Source organism: Ursus americanus, chromosome 18 (genome assembly GCF_024610735.1).
Source record: "Ursus americanus isolate L20-20 chromosome 18, mUrsAme1.1.p, whole genome shotgun sequence".
NCBI classification, from domain to species: domain Eukaryota; kingdom Metazoa; phylum Chordata; class Mammalia; order Carnivora; family Ursidae; genus Ursus; species Ursus americanus.
In genome coordinates this window covers 12881763-12901842 of record NC_142144.1, presented here as the reverse complement: position 1 = coordinate 12901842, position 20080 = coordinate 12881763, and the positions used below count along the sequence as shown (strand labels likewise).

General features: G+C 59.0%; 1 protein-coding gene across 12 annotated transcripts in view; it reads left to right on the top strand.

Moving 5' to 3' along the window:
* Nucleotides 1–20080, top strand: part of DAB2IP (DAB2 interacting protein) — a 191437-nt gene that overhangs the window by 158848 nt on the left and 12509 nt on the right. For 11 of the 12 annotated variants that reach the window (XM_087869398.1, XM_045791026.2, XM_045791023.2 and 8 more), the window contains 11 exons: nucleotides 107–260; nucleotides 1923–2021; nucleotides 2826–3380; nucleotides 6349–6493; nucleotides 6579–6723; nucleotides 8890–9126; nucleotides 10707–10908; nucleotides 12545–12723; nucleotides 14568–15456; nucleotides 16157–16309; nucleotides 18416–18609. In XM_087869398.1, the coding sequence (XP_087725524.1) occupies nucleotides 107–260; nucleotides 1923–2021; nucleotides 2826–3380; nucleotides 6349–6493; nucleotides 6579–6723; nucleotides 8890–9126; nucleotides 10707–10908; nucleotides 12545–12723; nucleotides 14568–15456; nucleotides 16157–16309; nucleotides 18416–18609 (2952 nt within the window). The remainder of the gene's footprint in view (nucleotides 1–106; nucleotides 261–1922; nucleotides 2022–2825; nucleotides 3381–6348; nucleotides 6494–6578; nucleotides 6724–8889; nucleotides 9127–10706; nucleotides 10909–12544; nucleotides 12724–14567; nucleotides 15457–16156; nucleotides 16310–18415; nucleotides 18610–20080) is intronic. The other variant, XM_045791025.2, reaches the window with a different exon arrangement.

The following is a 20080-nucleotide window of genomic DNA, read 5'->3' as shown; positions in this document are numbered from 1 at the left end:
AGAGTGATTGCCTCTCGCTGGGAGGTCTGGGCAGGCCTCACAGAGAAGGGGGGGAAGGGAGGGGGAGTGGCAGGCTGGGCCTGACATAAGAACCACCCACCCCCAGGTCCCATCTGATGCCCAGGCTGAAGGAGTCTCGCTCACACGAGTCCCTGCTCAGCCCCAGCAGCGCGGTAGAAGCGCTGGACCTCAGCATGGAGGAGGAGGTGGTCATCAAGCCCGTGCACAGCAGCATCCTGGGCCAGGACTACTGCTTCGAGGTGGGTCCCCCTGCAGGGGTGGGGGGCAGCACCGGTGTCATCACGGTGAGGCCAGGTCGCATCCAGACACCCCTCTGGAGTGCTCCGGCCTCAGTGGGGGCCGGGTTCTTTGGGGCAAGGCTGGAATCTGCTCATACCTTTTGGTTCCTAAGAGACCAGGTGGAGCTGGGAGATGGGGGGCTTTGTTCCTGCTCCGTGGGCTCCTTGCAAACGGGCCAGCACTGTCCTCCGTGTGCAGGGGCACAAGGTCCCAGTGGGTGAAGGGAGTGAAAGCCTGTATAGAATTGCTTAAGCCCCAGAGCTTGCTCACCCCTCCTTAGAAACCTCTCAAATGAAATGTGGGGTAGTAGAGAGTATCCCCCTTTTTGGGCTTATCTCCCCTTCTGCATAATGAGAGCTAGAACCTTTCCTGCCCTAGCTTTCTGTGGCCTGAGGTTTGAGAGCAAAGGGACGGTCACCCAACCTCTGCAGGGTGTGCAAGGCTCTGACCTGCCCAGTCCCTCACTGTAGATGGGGAAGCTGAGGCCCAGAGTGGTCAAGAAGATGTCAGCAGCCGCACAGCAAGCCTGAGGCCAAACCAGGACCAGGGTAGTTAATGTTGCAGATATTCCTGGGAGTTCCTAATCGCTTCTCCAATTATTCATATTCTCTTCCCACCTTGTTTCTGGGAAGCTTCCCACCCCCAACAATCTTGGCATGATTAGGGGAGCTCTCTGATAGAGGAATGAGCCTGGTAATGAAAATCAGCTACCCAGGGACAACCTCTAGACACCCCTGGCCCTGGGGAGAGAATGGAGTGAGGCCTGGCACCTGCCCCATACCCTGTGCCCACTGGCTGCCATTTCTGGTTCAAGACTCCTGGTCCAGCTGGTCTCTGACTTCTTTCCTGGGACGGGCTGAAGATGATGCCTGTCTGCTTGTCCACAGCAGGGGGTGCTGTTTTGTGCAGACCCTTTAGTGGCTGGATCATAAGGAGTCGGCTTTCCCCCTGTAGAGTCCTTGGCCTGGTGCTGGGGACAGCAGGAACAGAACAGAGCTGCTTGGTCAGGTTCCCTCACCTGGAGGAGACCAAAGGATGAGAGACAGTGGGGGTAAGGGATCCAGGCAGGAGGACCCCAGGGCTCAGCAGGCCGAGATAGCCCAATTCTCATTTCTCCAATGTGGCCCCCAAAATGTTAAGTTTCTGTGACCATCACTATTGTCACTGTCAGTTGGCAAAAGAACCATGAGAGGGTGTCAGCTGAGGACTGAGGTGATCCTTTGTGCTTACCTGTGGTTATCTTCTTGGTACCTGTGGTTTTACCTGTAGAGGGAGGTTCGGGGTAAGCATTGCCCTATGACCTGGGCAGGGGGCCCCCTTACCTTCTCTCCTCCCATCTCTGGGAGAGTGAGATTGGAGCCAGAAAGATGCTTTCCTGTGGACAGAGGTGCTGAGGCAAGGGAGCCAGGCCTGGGCTGTCCTACTGTTGTGGACCTGTTCCGAGACCTTGGGTCTCAGTGCGTCACCTGCAAACGTGATCATTGTGAGCCTTGTTCTGCCCCCTCCCTGTGGCTGTGGCGCAGAACTGGCAGCTGAAGTCCCACAAGGCCCAGAGGTCTTCCCTCATACTAGCCTTGCTGTGTTCGCCTCCTCTGTGACACTGCCCTGCCCATCCCCCACAGGTGACAACGTCGTCCGGAAGCAAGTGCTTCTCGTGCCGATCGGCAGCCGAGCGGGATAAGTGGATGGAGAACCTCCGGCGAGCGGTACACCCCAACAAGGTAGGCCTGGACCCAGAGCAGACGCAGACTCTGGCAAGAGGGACGGAAGTAGGGATCTCTGGTGTCAGCTGCGATGGGGGGTGGAGGCAGCGCCCGAGTGGGCAGTGGTGCTGGGCCCTGAAGGAGAGCTCCAGTTGGCCAGGGTGACGCGGGCCACGGGCCTTCGTCCTTGAAGCTGCACATTGATGAGGCTGGGCCAGAGAACGGAGTATGGGGCTGCTGAGGACTTGGGTGCTAGTGTCCTGCTGCCTGGAATTCATGTTCCTTATGCATCCAGTTCCAGCTTGGACTCCAGTCTCCTTCAGAGAAGCACCACTGGCCTAGGCTGCTGGGCCCCCAGGCTTCTCCCATCAGGTTCATGGATCCCTGCTGTAATTGGCTGCTTCCATGTCTGCCTCCATGGCTGCCTTCAGGGCTCAGGCTGAGTCCTGGTCACTGTGACCTCAGTAGGGAAGGGGCCTTAGCAGCGGTCACCTCCTAAGTGACTTTACAGATTGGCAAAGTGCAGAAAAGCTGGTCAATGGCACAGTCACCTGCTGTGCCAGGCATCGTGCCAACCTCTTACTTGATCTGTCACTCTGTTTCATTCCCATTTCACGGAAAAGTGACCTGAGGCTTAAGTTAAGTCACGGGCTTAAGGTCAGTGGGCTAGTACAAGGCAGAACAGAGACCCAGCCCCTTGTCCACCAAGCTCCAGAGCTGTCCCTGCCTCCTCCGGATCCCGTGTCGGGGCCGGGCCCCTCCTGGGCCTGAGAGCTCTCCGCGGGCCCCACGGTGAGCATGGCCTCCTTGTGCTTTGTGCAGGACAACAGCCGGCGTGTGGAGCACATCCTGAAGCTGTGGGTGATCGAGGCCAAGGACCTGCCGGCCAAGAAGAAGTACCTGTGTGAGCTGTGCCTGGACGACGTGCTCTATGCCCGCACCACGGGCAAGCTCAAGACCGACAATGTCTTCTGGGGGGAGCATTTTGAGTTCCACAACCTGCCACCCCTGCGCACTGTCACCGTCCACCTGTACCGGGAGACTGACAAGAAGAAGAAGAAGGAGCGCAATAGTTACCTGGGCCTGGTGAGCCTGCCGGCTGCCTCTGTGGCCGGGCGACAGTTCGTGGAGAAATGGTACCCGGTGGTGACGCCCAACCCCAAGGGTGGCAAGGGCCCCGGGCCCATGATCCGCATCAAGGCGCGCTACCAGACCATCACCATCTTGCCCATGGAGATGTACAAGGAGTTTGCCGAGCACATCACCAACCACTACCTGGGGCTCTGTGCAGCGCTCGAGCCCATCCTCAGCGCCAAGACCAAGGAGGAGATGGCATCGGCCCTGGTGCACATTCTGCAGAGCACGGGCAAGGTGAAGGTACGTGTGTGGGCACAGGCGGGTCCTCCACGTTGTGTGGCCCCACGCGGAGGCCTGGGGATGTGCACTGGGCTACCCGCTGTTCCCGTGTCTGAGTCTGGGATTTCAGCTCTCCCGGAGACTTCCGTCACAGCCAGGTGGGCTCCCTAAACCCAAGAGTTGCGTCACAGAGTGGGGGGCTTTGTGTCCCTCCTCCGTGGTTGGAGCTGATCGCTGACACACATATGCAGCCAGTGGATGGGGGGCTGTGGCTTAGAGCGAAGGAGTGGGTCTGAGGAGCCTCCCCGCTGCATCCAGGGGCCAGCCACTCCCAGACACACGTCCAGTGAGGCAGGATTCAGGGGACATCCCTGACATGTGACGGCCTGTCCTAGCCCCCAGCCTCACCATCGCACATCAGACGCACAGGCTTACACGTGGTGCTCACAGTGCCTGTGCCATTCAGCAGTCAGCCAGCTCTGGCGACAGCTATTCCCAGCCCCACAGCTCATGGAACGGGGATTGTCCCAGAGCCATCCGCAGCCCTCCTCTAGGGTTGGAGGGCCCCACCTCCTTTCATCTTCCAGACTACGCTTCAGCCCCTCCCAGCTGGTTCTGGAGAAAAGTAGGCTCCTTCAGGAAGGCTCCCTACCACTCACTTGCCCAGCATGGTGGAGTGTGGTTCCGTGGGCCTCCAAGGTGGGCCCCCCTTCACCCTGCCGCTTCCATTGGTGGGGAGCTACCTGAAGGGGGTGCAGTGGAGAAGGACTGGGCATTGGAGAGGGCTTCGGGTGCTGGCCTGTGTCATAGGAGAATAAAACACAAATGTCTTACCTATAAGAGAAAAAAAGAAGGAGCTGGGCCTCTGGCCTCTGGACATGGTGTGGTTTGAGAGCCAAGTGGCCTGTGATGGAGGTGAGGGACTGCCATGTGTCAGGGTCCTGAGCCCTCACAGTCTGGGGCAGGGGGATATGCAGGTTGGGGGCCAAGGCACATGACTCCCATCAGGGCCCCTTATTCCCTTACCTGTTCCCAGAAGTCTTTTGGCCCCCTTTGGGCCCTCCAGAGCCCCCCTGCCTATTGGGCTGGTGGCCCCCCTCAAGGAGAGGGACTTTCTCAGCATGGTCTCCATGCGGGGAGGGAGCGCTGAGTTTCCTCCTCCCTCCCCCAGCCTTTGGACCTGACTAGGTAGGACAGGCTCTGGCTACACTGTCCCTAGTATCCTGGTCAGTGTTGGCAGGCAGCCGGGAAACTGAATGAACTAAGGGAGCCCCTGGCCCGCAGGGAGGGAGGGAGGCCTCTTCTGCGGCTGTGTCTGTTCTCTCAATAGCTGACCCCCAAGGGCTGGGCTGGCCTGGAAAGCCAACTCCCATCTGCAGTGACCTTTGTTCTTAGGTGCTCACCGTGGAGGGAGTTGGAAGCCAGGCTCCAGCCGCCCTCAGTGGGCCTGGGGGATCATTAGGCAAAAGGATAGAAAGTAACTCACGCTGGGGTGATGTGCATATGAGCTCGCCCTCTCTGAGCTCTTGGGAACTAGTGGGGCATTCTGGGTGAGAGGCAGTGTGTCTGATAAGGACCCTGCAATCCCAAGGTAAAGGTTGTATGAGTGGGCATCTCAGCACCTTCCTGCCCTCTCACCAGGCTCTGCGCTTCTGGGCCGTGGCTTTGCAGAATTCCTGTCCTTGGACTCCAAGGCTTCTCCCTGCCATCCCCACTCCAGATCCGGCCCAGGTAGCTTTGCGGACTTGGACGGGTCACCTTACTATTCTGTGCCTGTTCCCCTTCGTTGGGTTTTAGCTCTAAAGAGAGCTCCTCCTCATTGCATCCTGGGCCTAGCATCCACCCCAGGAGTTGTGGAAGACCTGTGACCGTGAGCAGGAGCCCAGTAGAGCTGCAGGGCCCCATGCAGTACTTGCCTCCGCTTCTGTTTGTTCAGAGAAGGGGGCCCTACAGGTCATGGGCAGGGCAGGAAGGGGTCCTCAGGTTGTGTGGTACCCAGAGAGGCATTGGCCGCTCCCCTCTCTCCCGCGGCCCCTACCGTTCCTCCTTTGGCCAGTAGGTTTCCTGCACCTAGAACTCAGTTCTGTATTTCAAGGGCCACTTGTGATTTCAAATGGCCTAAAGTTGTACATATCGGAGTGAGGGATTTCCAGAGCACCTGCAACCCTGGCCCATGCTGGCCACCTTGCCACCTCCATCACCCTCCCCGGGGTCTCCGATTCCCTGTCTTCCCCTCCCCCAGGTCACAGGGTTGGCTGAGGGCATGAGGAGGTAGGGGCTCCCGAGGGAGGCAGGTTCCCCGTACCGCATCTTTGCAGTCAGGAGGGAGGACGTGGGCTCAGGCTGCTCCCAGGGTCTTCCCATGACCCTGTGTAGGGGACCCATAGACTCATCAGCTTCACAGCTGCCTTCCAGAAGTCTGGGACCCACAGCAGTGAGGGGCCGCCTTACCACCCAAGCCGAGGACTGTGTTCTCGCCATCGGAGCCCTGGCCCACTGCCTTCCAGGGCATCTGGACCGCTTTCCTCTGTGGGGCGGTGCAGAACAAAGCTGTCTGGTATGGGAGACCCCGTCAGAGTCACGGGCGGGTGGATGGTGGCAGCTGCTTATATGATGGAGGGAGGGTGGCCTATCTGTCCTCTTTAGCGCTGTTGGCGATGGGAAAGGAGTTCTGCTCTGGTCTTCTGGCCCAGGCTGAACAGGGTTTGAGTCTGGCAGGTCTGACCGCGGTGCAGCTGGCTCATGGCTCTACGTGGCATGCTGTTGCCCAGGCCTGCCTCCCCAATCCCAGGACCCAGCTCTCACGTCACCGCCTCTGGGTGTCTACCCTCCGTGGGCCGCCCGTGCTCCCCCCCAGCAGCCCCCAAGGGTGGGCTCCAGCAGCATGGCAGTGGAGCAGGCTCAAAAAGCGGGTGCTTCTGGCTGAGATCTTAGGGTCCTGCCTTCCAGGCCTGCTCACATCCGCTCTTCTCACCTCTCGCCTTCCCAGGACTTCCTGACGGACCTGATGATGTCAGAGGTGGACCGCTGCGGGGACAACGAGCACCTTATCTTCCGGGAGAACACGCTGGCCACTAAGGCCATCGAGGAGTACCTCAAGCTGGTGGGCCAGAAGTACCTGCAGGATGCGCTAGGTAGGGAGGGTGCAGGTTAGCGGGCGGGCAGGGGGTGGCCCGCGCTCGCCAGCCTCACACCCGCTCCGTGCCCTCCTGGCCCCAGGTGAGTTCATCAAAGCGCTGTATGAGTCGGATGAGAACTGCGAAGTAGATCCAAGCAAGTGCTCGGCCGCCGACCTCCCTGAGCACCAGGGCAACCTCAAGATGTGCTGCGAGCTGGCTTTCTGCAAGATCATCAACTCTTACTGGTCAGTGCCGCCCGTGCCCTGCCCCGCGCCGCAACCCCTGGGCTCCGTTGTCCCTGACTGCTACATGGCACGGCGCAGCGTGGCTTTAACGAGGGCGCCGGTGGCCCAGCTGCAGCCTCACATCGCTTCCAAAGGGTGGCTCTGGGATCGGAACCCCCCGCCCCGCGGGCCCCCGTCCTGGTCCTCTGTGGGCTCGCCGATGTAAAGGGGTGTCGGGATCTGCGGTGTGGCAATCCGGACGTGGCCGCGCATCTGCAGGTTTCTTAGCGGCCCCATCCGTGTGCCGGCCACTGTCGTCGGTGCTGGAGCTGCAGCACGAGGGAGCGAGGCGGACAAGGCCCTGTAGGCACCCTCCTGGGGCCGGTGGATGGCTTCATGCAAGACCTCTCAGCTGCCCACAGGGGTGCTGCCCCACCCCCAACTGTCCCCCGCGCCATACCTGACTCCTTTCTTTGGCAGGGCCTGCCTCACCCCACGAACCCACCTCCACATGCTGCCTCCCTCCCTGCTTTAAGGCCTTATGCCTGCCTCCCTTCGGTGGCCCCCCTTTCATGGTCTCACCCCTCCTGGGCACCCCTGTCCACAGCCCTGATCCCGTCAGGGTGGGATTATGCCTGTGTCCAAATCTGTTTCCTGCATATACTTGGAACACCCTGGGGACAGATGGACCCAGCAGCTCAGGGCTGGACCTAGGAGGGCCTGGGAGTGGCTTACTGCTCCCGAAAGACAGGCTGAGATAGGCCTGCCAGGTGAGAGATAGCCTTGGGTAGGGAGCAGACGGAATAGCCAGAGCCAGTAGAACGGATGTCCTCCTACCACGTCCCCCTGCCCCTGGGCTGCGCCGGGTACTCACCTAGGGTCAGCCCGGCCCCCCGGGCTGGGCCAGAAATGACCCCTGGGCCTGGGGCTGGAGGCATAGCCCTGAACTCTTTGGGAACTTACCTCCCACCCTTGGGCTGGGCTGTGCTTTCACCCTCTGTCCCCCGTTCCCAGGGCAGACTGGGTGTGGGACACAGGAAAACATATCCATGAACAATTTTCCACTTCCTCTTTCTGGTATTTGTCAGAGGCCCAGAAGCACCTTTCTGTTCTGGACAGGGCCGTCCACAGCTGCCGCCTGCCTGGTCTTGGGTCAGGCGTTTCGAGGGCCAGGGCTCAAGGTCCTTCCCCCGCGCCCCCGTCACTGTCTCTCTAGCACGCTCTTGTTGGTTCAGCCACATTCGCTGCAGAGGGCCTGCGGGGCAGGTGCTGGGTTTGTTGGGCAAAAGCCTTGTGAGTTGATCAAGGCTTCCTATGGCCTTGAGATGGCTGTGTGAACTTGTCAGGGCAGGCCCTGTTATCACTGTAAGGGTGAGGGAACTGAAGGTCAGGGAGGGCCAGGCATCTGCTCAGAGCACCCTGAGCTAGTGATAGAGCCAGGCATAGAGTCCATGGAGTGTGGGGGCCTGGTCTGCCCCAGGGTGGGGGCATGTCTTTTCAGGGTGAAAACATAGGGAAAGCACTTCAAGATTAGCCAGTGGGGCCTGACTGTGGCAGGCTGCGGATGCCCAGCAGAGAGAGCACCCAGCTGGGTGCTGGGAACCCTGCCCATTCCCATTGGACCCCGCTGGGGGGGTCAGTCCCTCCATTTCCTTTCCCACCGAGCAAGTGGAGAGCTATGTTATCATCCTGTGATTAGGCTCTTCCCGTCTTGATCATTCTGAGCTTTGCTGAAGCTGTCTAATTTCTGAACATGATTCAAGTGGAGGGAGTGAATCTCAGCAGCCAGTGATGGTGTCCAGAGAGCAGGGATCGTTGTGTTCTCTTCATTCTCCCCTAGAGCCTCGTGCCCGGTGTTGGGAGGCAGAGGGTGAAGCCCCGGGGCAGGCCGGCTGTTGCCATTGGTTCTGGTCGGGACAGAGACCTGGCCTCTCTGTGCCTGTGCCCCTCCCCTTTCGGCCCCTTTGTGGAGAGCCCACTGCCCTGCCTGGAGCTCGGCTGTCCCTGCTCCTTCCCACCAAGCCTTCCCTTTGCCCTCGCGGCGTCGTGCACCCCCCCCCCCCATGCTGGCTAGCTCTCCTACAGCCCAGCTCACCTGCTGTCAGGCCCAGAACCGGGTCCCTGCTCTGCACCCTCCTGCCCAGGCCCCCTGCCCAATGACCAGCCCCCCTTCCTCTGTCCCCGCAGTGTCTTCCCCCGGGAGCTGAAAGAGGTGTTTGCCTCGTGGCGGCAGGAGTGCAGCAGCCGCGGCCGGCCCGACATCAGCGAGCGGCTCATCAGTGCCTCCCTGTTTCTGCGCTTCCTCTGCCCGGCCATCATGTCACCCTCGCTCTTCAACCTGCTGCAGGAGTACCCTGACGACCGCACCGCCCGCACCCTCACCCTCATCGCCAAGGTCACCCAGAACCTGGCCAACTTCGCCAAGTGAGTGCCGGGCCCCGCTCAGGGCAGAGTGCGGGCCCTGGCTGGAGCCGCGGGGACGGGCGGGGGGTCTTTCTGCCCTGGAGTTGGGCTGCACGCAGTCCCTGCTTCTGGCCCTGTGATCCTCAGTTCTTCCCTTCCCCATTGTTCAAAATAAGATCTCCACACCTCATCCTCCCCCTACAAAAAGTACATGGCATTTGGGTATGTTTCCTTCATTTTCAAAGGTGAGAAGAGGAGATATTTTTTCCTTCTGCTTTTTCGAATTAACATTTTATCATAAGGATTATCCCGTGTACTTAACATTCATAAGCCTCATTTTGCAATGAATGACTAATATGCCTTCAAGGGAGAATGGCCCATATTTCCTTAGCCCGTCCCGCGTGGTTGGGCTCCTAGGTTGTTTCAGACTGTCCTTGTTTTATGCCATGAAGGATGTCTTTGCTCATAAAGCACTTCAGTGTTCTCAGCTGTACCTTGGAGCGAGTGGGTGGAAACGGAAGGGCTCATTCAGAGTGTGGACGGAGCCCTGCTGCAGGACTCTCTGTGCTGGGCTCTGAGTCACATCTGGCCCCAGCCTCCCGGTCCCACACTTCCGCAGGGAGAGAGATGTGGGATAAGCAGCAGAGCAATGAGAGAGATGTGCAGGCCTTTTAAGAGGGCCCCAGGTTGGTCGTCCTGGGAGATGTGCCCCCTGCCGTGTGTCAGGACAAGGAGAGAGGAATAGAGGTGGGGCAGACCCCAGAAGGGCCGTGTGCTGGCCGGGTGAGGCCCCCTGGCATTCCTGACTCATCACGCGCTCAGCGGGGACTTGAAGTGCAGGTGGGGCTGGGGGAGCCACCGGAGGGCTTGAAGCAAGAGGGAAGCTGGCTCTCATCTGTTCTGGTCAGCCTGAAAGCATGGGGCACGGGGATTGGAGGGAGCACAGCGGGCAGCTGAGAGACAGGGCCGAGAGCGTAGCCATGGTTCCTTCCCACAAAAGAAACTACAGTGGAAGTGTTGGGGATGATACAGGAGGCAGTGGCTGTGGGGTTGGAGGTTATTGGAAGATAAAGTCAGCAGTCTCACTGGTGAGAGACGGAGAAGCTAGACACCACCAGGTTTCTGGCTCAGCTCTCGGGGGGACAGTGGTATCCCCACTTAGGAAGCCTGGTGGTGGGGCATGGGTCTGGGGCGACACAGCTGATGCCAGACTTGGCCAGGCCAAGTACAGGCGAGGTGCCCATGGATGTACATGTCTGAAAGCTCAGCAGAGACACCTGCCAAACACATTGAAAGGCATCTGTGCACCAAGCCTTTGAAACTTGGAGGAAGAGAGGAAGGTGATTGACCAGCAGTGAATGCAGAGTGAGGGCCACAGAGCATTCCAGGTCCTGTGACAAAAGGTCCCGAAAAAGGGTCTCTGGGCTTAGCCAGGAACGAGGGCCCTGAGTCAGAATAGGTTGGTTGGCTGGGGGAGTGAGTGGCGTGAGAGGCAACCGCCGTGGGCGAGGAGGGGTGGGAGTTGAGGGGGCAGGGTGCCTCAGAGGAGGGGGGCTCCTGGCTGGGGCCCCGGGCACTTACTCTGTCTGCTTTCTGTCCAGGTTTGGGAGCAAGGAGGAGTACATGTCATTCATGAACCAGTTCCTGGAGCACGAGTGGACCAACATGCAGCGTTTCCTGTTGGAGATCTCCAACCCCGAGACCATCTCCAACACGGCCGGCTTCGAGGGCTACATCGATCTGGGCCGTGAGCTCTCTAGTCTGCACTCGCTGCTCTGGGAGGCTGTCAGCCAGCTGGAGCAGGTGCCTGGCCCCGTGGGGCTGCAGGGGGTCAGGGGCTGGGCTGGAGGGTGCTCCCCCAGACTAAGTGTGGGGGTAAAAGTGTCGCCCACCCGGGTGCTGGAGCCCAAAGTTCCAACCCAGGCCCTATCAGCATACACTGGGGATCCCTGTGCCCTATTTCCTTGGGGAGAGTCCCATTCATTTGCCAGCACCTGCCACGGGAGCCCCCTCTGCCCACTGGGGTTTTGGCTGTGCCTTTGCACACTCAGCATTGAGTGGACGGATTTGTGCATGAAGCTGTGCTCCGTACCTGTGAGAAATGGGATCATCTTTAGCTGCTTCTCCAAAAATGTCCTTGCTTTAGGTTTTAAGGCCACTGATGTGAAAAATGTAGACTCTGCAGGAAGGTGCAGACCTTTCCAGAATTGCCCGTGACCATCAGTTGAAAATCTTCTTCCCCTAGCCACCTCTGACTGTGCTGCAGCCACCTGTCATGCACCCTCTGTGACCTGGGTTCCACTGTCGCTCCTGTAGCCCCAGCCCACACCGTGTATAGGTTTTTGGCAGCAAGGACCAGTCCTGCCAGGATCCGCTTCCAGAATATCTGTTGCTTTCCAGGGCCTCAAGAGACCACCTTACAAAAGTAGTTACTGCCTAAACGGGGCTGGGAGGCCTCCCTGCGCCTGTCCCATTCCCTAGAGGTGACCACTCAGGGCACTCCGGTGTGCAGCTTTCTGGATACTTCTGCTCAAATGTGAAGTGCACATGCAGACACAGAGTTCTTTGCCTCTTTTGTTCATGGTAAAGTGAGAACTTTGGTGGGCCTGCAGTGTGCATTTCTTTCTCACTCTGTTGTCAGTCATACTGCACCACCGCCGCGAGCTTTCTGACGGCCGCACGCTGTCCGGCATAAGAGTGCACGGGCCGCTGCACTGTCGCTGGACGCTCGGGTTAGTCCCAGCGCTTTGCTGCTGCGCTCCCTTCTGCTTGCGGATATCCACTGCCCTTTGGCTGCGAGAGGCAGCAGAGGGGTCGCTTCACTGCTGCCAGCACCGGTCGCTCTTAACGGCCACTGCCTGCTGAGTCCCTGTGCCGGCCTCCGACCTCTACATCCGCACGAGCAGGCGGAAGCACGGGAGGTGGCAGCCGCCGTCACAGCCGAGGCCGGTGCGGCAAGGATTTGAAATCGAGCTGTTTGCCTCTCAAGTCTGTGCTCTGTTGACTACCTGAGTTTTCACACTTTTTTCTGCACAAAGTCATGGAAGCCAGTGCATAAGCAGAGGGCCATCCCAGAAGCCTCTCAGATAAGAGGTGTCGTGGTGGCAAATTCTGGGGTTCCACCTGGGCCCCCCTCTCGGGCACGGGGATAGGACAAACTCGGGTCGAAGGCTTGGGCTAGGTCACCATTTCTCCTTTTGGGCCTTGTGCCCCTCCCCCACTCCCAGAAATAACCATGAGGCTTGGGAAAAATGTTCATTTGCAGATTCCTGGCCTTCCCAGCAGCTTCCCAGACTTGTTGGATCTGACAGGTGGGGGAGGGCAGGGCCTGCCTTTCCAAGGGGATCCTCGGCGATTTTGAACCACAGCAGCTGCAGAGCACTTGGCCTTCCCAAGTGGCCCCCACGGATCACACCTGCCTCTTGCTGTGTATTTGCAGAGCATTGTATCCAAACTGGGGCCCCTGCCTCGAATCCTGAGGGATGTCCACACAGCACTGAGCACCCCAGGCAGTGGGCAGCTGCCAGGATCCAATGACTTGGCCTCCACTCCTGGCTCGGGCAGTAGCAGCATCTCGGCCGGGCTGCAGAAGATGGTGATAGAGAACGATCTCTCTGGGTAAGACCTGCTAGGCGTACCGGGTGTTATGGGGTGCCCGTGCAGGCAAGGTACAGCCTGTCTGCAGCCTCATTTGGGGAGGAGGATGTCTACACAAATGTTCATAAAATAAACTAGATGAGACTTGAATTGTGTTATGTAGGCTGTAGGCGTGAACCTCCATTTGGGAAAAATCAGGGAAGGCTTCTTGGAGGAGGGGGTGCCAGAGTTTGGGGCTTTTTAGGAAAAGTAACATTTCCATTGGTGGAAAAGGTCTTCTACGTAGAGGAACTAGCACAAACAAAGGCTTGGAGAAATATGCTCTGTTGAAGAACCATTTGGTCCCATACACTTCTAGATTACCCGGGTGTGTGTTACCTTGGGTCTTTCCCGACATTTCCTGTGTCTGAATCAGAATCTCCAGAAGTAGCACTAAAGCATGTGTGTTTTCAGTAGGAGCCTGGGTGACTGACTGACTACAAGGCTCTGAGTCTGGGAGCTCCAGAAACCAGGAGAGGGATTGAGGTCCAGACCACAGTCAGAGCCCTCAGCCCCAAGGCACAGTTACCTGTAAATAAAGCACATGGTGGACAGGGAGGCAGAATGTTCTCGATTGTTAATGTCAAAATGAGAATATTCCTTTGACTGACATGGGTCTATAGTGAACCATTTCTGCCCCGGTCATACATGCCCTCCCAGGGGCCGTTTTGGGCCAGCTGGTAAGGATGCTGGAGCCGCTGAGTTGGGAGTTGAGTCTTGTTCTGAGGTGGTAGCGGCAGCAGGCTTGTACGCAGGCAAGGGCATTGAGATCAAGAACCTAGGTATGTGGTACACAGGACTGGAGGCCCTGGAGGAGGCCAGAGATGCAGAGGCCTAGATACCACTTCCCAGCTCCCTCTGAGTCTTGGGGGTCCTTTCACACAACCTGCCAAGAGAAGCAAAGCAGTTCAGGTGGAAGACACATCTTGGTGAAGAGGTAGCCAGGCATCCTCTCCATCCCAGGCTAAGCCAGCTCCAGCTCCCCCTGTTGAAGCCCCACCTGCTCAGAGCCCTGTTTATCCCCAACCACCACAACCTTCCCTCCAGAGCCCACCTAACCCACCACATTGTGCTTTCTAAGGAGCCAGCTTCTGGGGAGGGGCCAGGGAGAGGCTGGAAGACTGGGGGAGGGTGCGGCCTGCCTGTGCAGGTGCAGACCCTCCCTGCCTGAGTCACACCCTTGGATCCTCCTCTGATCCCTTGTTTTCGCCAGGAACAGCAGCCCCCGCCTGCCAGTCAGACAAAGGTGGCAGCAGGAGGCTGGGTGGGGGGGGGGAGGCTTCTAGGTCCCCACTCCGGTTGTCAGTCTGGTGAGGAACAAGAGGGAAGAGGCTGCGGGAGCCCCTGTGGCTTTGAAGTCGGACCCTTGGATAACAGAGCCCCTGCGTTGTGGGTTTGGGTTTAGCTAAGGGGAATTTTCCAGAACACTCCAGGCCGCAGCACCCAGTGTCCCAAGGTGCAGCTGAGCCAGGAACAGGCGTGCGGGCAGCCTGGCCTGAAACTAGCAGCACCGGCCCTAGAAGGGAGGTGCTGGGCAGGAGCAGCTGTCCCGGCCGCTCGGTCCCTGTGGTGGCTTCTGCCAGGGGCCTCTGCCGGGGCTGTGGTTTGGTGCTGCAGCTGGGCCAGTGGTCCCAAACCCCGCCCACTTCTGCATCCCACGCACCTCCTCTCCTCTGCCCTGCCTTCCCCCTCCCGCGCAGCCCCAGCTCAGGCTCAGGCTGCCAGGCCCTGGCAGGTTGGCGGGGCTCTCGGTTTGGACCCGCCTTGGCCGCATTCACAGCTCTTCTCTTCCCCTTCTTTCCCTGTGTGTGCTTGTCTCCCTGCAGTCTGATAGATTTCACCCGGTTACCGTCTCCAACCCCCGAAAACAAGGACTTGTTTTTTGTCACAAGGTCCTCCGGGGTCCAGCCCTCACCTGCCCGCAGCTCGAGTTACTCGGAAGCCAACGAGCCTGATCTTCAGATGGCCAATGGTGGCAAGAGCCTGTCTATGGTGGACCTCCAAGATGCCCGCACGCTGGATGGGGAGGCGGGCTCCCCGGCGGGCCCCGACGCCCTCACCGCCGACGGGCAGGCGCCAGCGTCTCAGCTGGTGGCCGGGTGGCCAGCGCGGGCGGCCCCGGCGAGCCTGGCAGGGCTGGCCACGGTGCGGCGGGCAGGCCAGACGCCGACCACGCCGGGCACCTCTGAGGGCACCCCCGGCCGGCCGCAGCTGTTGGCGCCGCTCTCCTTCCAGAACCCCGTGTACCAGATGGCGGCTGGCCTGCCACTTTCACCTTGTGGCCTTGGCGACTCAGGCTCCGAGGGCCACAGCTCCTTGAGCTCCCACAGCAACAGTGAGGAGCTGGCAGCTGCCGCCAAGCTGGGGAGTTTCAGCAGCGCCGCGGAGGAGCTGGCGCGGCGGCCCGGGGAGCTGGCGCGGCGGCAGATGTCACTGACTGAGAAGGGCGGGCAGCCCACGGTGCCGCGGCAGAACAGTGCCGGCCCCCAGCGGAGGATCGACCAGCCACCGCCACCACCCCCACCGCCTCCTCCTGCGCCTCGTGGCCGGACGCCACCCACCCTGCTGAGCACCCTGCAGTACCCGCGGCCCTCAAGTGGAACCCTGGCGTCGGCCTCGCCTGATTGGGCTGGCCCCGGAGCCCGGCTTCGGCAGCCCTCATCCTCGTCCAAGGGTGACAGCCCGGAGCTGAAGCCTCGTGCGGTGCACAAGCAGGTCAGTGCTTCTGTCCGAGGGCAGCCCACGCTCTCGGGCCGCTGGGCCATCATACCCCACCCATGTCGTGCTGCTCCTCCTGGTCATTTCACCTGTCCTAAGCTGCCATCCCATGCTGAAAAAGGCCACACTTGGCCCCATCCCACCAGCCTGCCACACATCACCTCTCCCCCCCCCAGGCCCACTGGCCCCTGCCTGAATCCTTTGAACCAGGGACAGTGTGGCCTTAGGGTCTCTCTGCCAGTTCCCCAAGGGGCAGCTGGGGCAGGGAGAAAGAGGGCGGGGTCCATCCATCTCCAGTTCCAGGCCTGTTAAGGCCCCACCCAGAGTAGGAGTCGACCAGACCCCCAGCACTCCCACCTTCCTGCTCTGAGCTGGCCTCCAGGGCTTTCATGTCACCCTGGGGCCGCACACAGTATCTGGGACGGATGTGCTCTGGGTTGAATGCCTGCCTGCCTGGCCAAGCTTACTTGCTCTCACCTGGCTGGCAGAGAGGGGCAGTCAGGCCACCTGGGCTCTTGACTCCGCCCAGGCTGCCATCCGGGAGTGGGAATTCCTGAGTTTGGGACTATATCAGTAGCCACCTGGCCATCTGGAGGTCCCCTGCCCTTGCCATGTCCCTGAGCCACTTGTCCCTGTGACTCACCTGGTACCACCCCCTTGCCTCCCTCCAGCCCCTCACAGCTGTGTTTCATTATAGGGCCCTTCACCTGTGAGCCCCAATGCCCTGGACCGCACGGCCGCTTGGCTCTTGACCATGAACGCGCAGTTGTTAGAAGACGAGGGCCTGGGCCCAGACCCCCCCCACAGGGATAGGCTAAGGAGTAAGGAGGAGCTCAGCCAAGCAGAAAAGGTAAAGCCGGACCCTGGCAGTTTGGGGCAGGGCGGGGCTGCCTGCCAGTGGCCGCTGGCAACGTTCTCTCCCCTCGAGGCCTGGATGAGGGATGCTGCTTGTTCCCCGCGTATGGCTGGTCCCCTCTCCACCCCTGGTCCCCCATGAGGACATCAGCCAGTGGACTCTGTAAGAGGAGCAGCAAGAGGGATTTAGCTTAGAGCTGAGAGTTCCTATAGACACTGTGCATGAGACTCACCTGGAAATCGTACTGAACCCAGACTCCTGGTACCTGGTCCTCAGACCTCTGGGAGGCCCCTTCCCTGAGTGACCGGGCCACTGAGCTGCTGCGAGGCCAGAACTTGAGGTCTGGGGGTGCCAAAGAGGCACATGGAGACCGTCAAGGGGAGCTTTGTGCATGAGGAGGCAGAGAGGTGTGGGTCCCCGAGACAGCTGGGAGGGCTGCCCCCAGCCAGGCGCTCCACTCTGGGTTTGTGCCTGTCCGGAGCCTGGCTCTTGCCCAGTTCCTGTGTCCACCAGGACGTGAGAGAGAAAGAGCCAGGTGAAGGGTCCGACTGATACTCAGAAGTTTTCTTGCCCTTGGGAGGAAAATGGTTCTAAGATATCCAGATTCCACCCACCACGCACATCTAGCATTTAGTGGGGCAGTGGGGGGCTTCTGTCCTCCCAGATTCTCCCTGTTGTTACGGCAACTACGCTGGATCCATGGCTGGTTCTCGTGTCCTCCTATGGGCCAGAGCCCAGGATGCAGGACCCAGTGCAAGGCCGCCTCAGAATGGCAGCCACTTCTTCCTCTCGCCTAGATGCCCTCGCCTCGGCCTTAGGAAAGCCTTTAGCAGCCTCTCAGGCAAGGGCACGGAGGTCAGGGTGGCAGCTCTCCCTCCTCCTGGCCTGGGGTGAGGTTCATGTCCATGCTGCATTCCGCCACCCTCCACCATCCCCTTAGTCCACTGCATCCACCTGCTTTCACCATAATTATGTGAAGGGGACAATGGGACATGGCGCACAGTGCTCCAAGAGCCAGAGTTTGGTTGGGCAGCAGGTCGGGCCAGCTCTGCACTTCTTGGAGACCCCGAGTCCCATTCATAACTTGCGAGGACCATCCGAATGACTGCAGGGTCAGGCTGCAGCTGGAGTGCCCTCTTTCTTTGCTGTTCCATGGCTGAATGAGCTACTGCTGCTCTCGTCTTCTCTGCTACTAACCCTCACAGGCAAATCCGGGGGAGGCCTTGTTCTCTCGAGCTCCATGGAGACCTGGTGCTGCCTCTGTCAGCAGGGAGCCTCTCTACCCCTCTCTGGCTAGCTGAGCACGACTTGGGATGGGCCACAGGCATCTCTCCTGGAACCAGGCTCTCCTGTGGGCCCAGCTTTGCTTTAGGAGCTTAGCTTGGGGCTGGGGCTGGACCTCTCACCAGTCTCTGGATTTGCTGCCTCCTAACCTTTGGGAAGTCATTTGCTGAACTGAATTAGGCCTCCATTGCCTAGGACTCCAGGAGAGAGGCTCTTCCTGCCTCCCCAATCCCATATTGTCACAGCACCCTGGCCCCCAAACTCTTGATTCTAGCGTCAGCCCCACCTTACCTTTAACCTCTCTCTCCCCCTCACTTCCCCACACCAGCCTTGCTTTAGGGTCAAGTGGAGGCTAGGATCTCACCCCACTGGTCAGTTACTCTCCATGGGACTGGGTCACCTTGCCTCCTGGGCCTCAGTTTCCTGTCCTATAGAGTCCCTGTCTCTCAGGGCGCTATCAGATCTTAATATATCCAAGAGTGTTTTTAGCATTTGTTTATTATAAAAACTCAGTGCCCTGGTTAAACCCTTACTTCTGAGATTTGTGTTTGAGTCTTTCATAGCTGTAAGGTCAGGCTGCAGGGGTGGGAGGTTGGAGGGGAGAGAGCCCCGGATGGGGACAGGCTTGGAGTCTCACCCTGGCCCTTCTGGCTGGCCTCTGAGGGCGTCTCCTCACTGTGCGTAGTGGGCTGAGGTGGTGAAGAACCTGGTACATTCCGAGCTGGGTTCCCTCCCACGCTGTGCTCCTGCCCGGACTCACCAGGCTGTGCTCTCTGTCCTGGGTGCTGTGCCCGTGGCACGCTGCCCTCCTGGCAGGACCTGGCGGTGCTGCAGGACAAGTTGCGAATCTCTACCAAGAAGCTGGAGGAGTACGAGACCCTGTTCAAGTGCCAGGAGGAGACGACACAGAAGCTGGTGCTGGAGTACCAGGCACGGCTGGAGGAGGGTGAGGAGCGGCTGCGGCGGCAGCAGGAAGACAAGGACATCCAGATGAAGGGCATCATCAGCAGGTGAGGGCAGCCTTTTCCTGCTCTGGGCAGTGCTGGTCCCCCCTCTCTCACACACACACACACACACACACACACACACACACACACACACACAGTGGGCAGCCCTGTGCACTGCCCTCCTGATCGAAGGAAGGACTGAGCAGCTGCAGGAGGAGCCAAGAGTGGCAGGAGGAAGGAGGACAGTGTCCCGAGCAGCGGAGACATAGTGGCACAGGCCCAGAGCTGGGAGGCAGCCTGGAGCATGGGGAGCCCTCGTGTAGTGCGTTGATGGTAGAATGCACAGTTGGGCCAGACAGAAGCGAGGTCAACCAAGGCCAGCTCACACAGGGCCTGTGACCCCTGTAAGGAGTCCTCTTCACTTGGTAAGCACGGTCAGGGGAGCTAGGATTGGAGGTGCCCGGAGACATAATGAGGACCCAGTTCAGGGCAGGAAAAGGAGGGATAAGTGTCAGTTACATTCAGTGGGTGAAGGAGAAGGAGGCAGAATAACCCCCAGATTTCTACCAAGAGCATCTGGGTGTCTTGGTACCAGTTGCTGCGATGGGCATCTTCGGGAGTTTAGGTGTCCCAGCCATGCCAGTTTGGGATCTGTTGAGTTTTAAGGTGCCTGTGGGTTATCCAGGAAAGATTTCCAGGGGACCATGAGCCTTGTTGCTGACTCTTATCTCTGTTGTTGGCTTGGATGTCACATGCTGTGGTGTGTGTCTCTCTCGTTCTCTGTCTCTGTCTCCACCCACGGGCGGCGTGGGTCCGGCCTCCTGCACGTCTGTAGGCAGGGCGTACGGTGAAGGTGTAGCATCCCGGCCCTCCCGTGGTGTCCCGGTCCTGAAGCTCACCTCTTTGTGACAATAATACCAGGGAGAAGAGGAGACAGTGTGGGTTTTACAGCTTGCTTGTATGCACGGTACAAGAGTCTGTCATCCGGACAGGTCCAGCAGGTGTGCCATAGCCAGGAAGTTTCCCCACCTGGCCTCATGCTTCGTCCACTACAGAAACCCTTTCCAGGTTCTTTCTCTTTAGGCTGGCTGTTTCTCTGTCCTAATTATTGTTTGCTTCGCTTCCCTGTGGGTTTGTTCGTTGTAAAATGGTTAGTGTGAGTAGAGGGCCTATAACTGGGGTGACTGGAAATCCACTGCTCACTTGACCGCCAGCTCTGTTCTCGGCTCACTTTGTGTGGTTCCAAGGATGGAAATGCTTCTCAAACTAACCACCGCCTCTTCGTATCTCTTCTCTGAAGGGTGCGTGGTCTCTGAGTTCAGTGGCTTTCCTAACACATTTATTTCTACTAACCCATCCCTCTGTATTTCCTCCCTAATGGAAATGTTAGTTGTCAATTTGGTTGATAGCATTGTTTGAATCCTTCTATATTATTAGTTTTTTTGTCTACTTGTTTACAGTAGTTCTATCAGTTACTAAGAAAAGGATATTGACATTTTTAATCATAATTATGGATTTCTGTATTTCTCTTTTC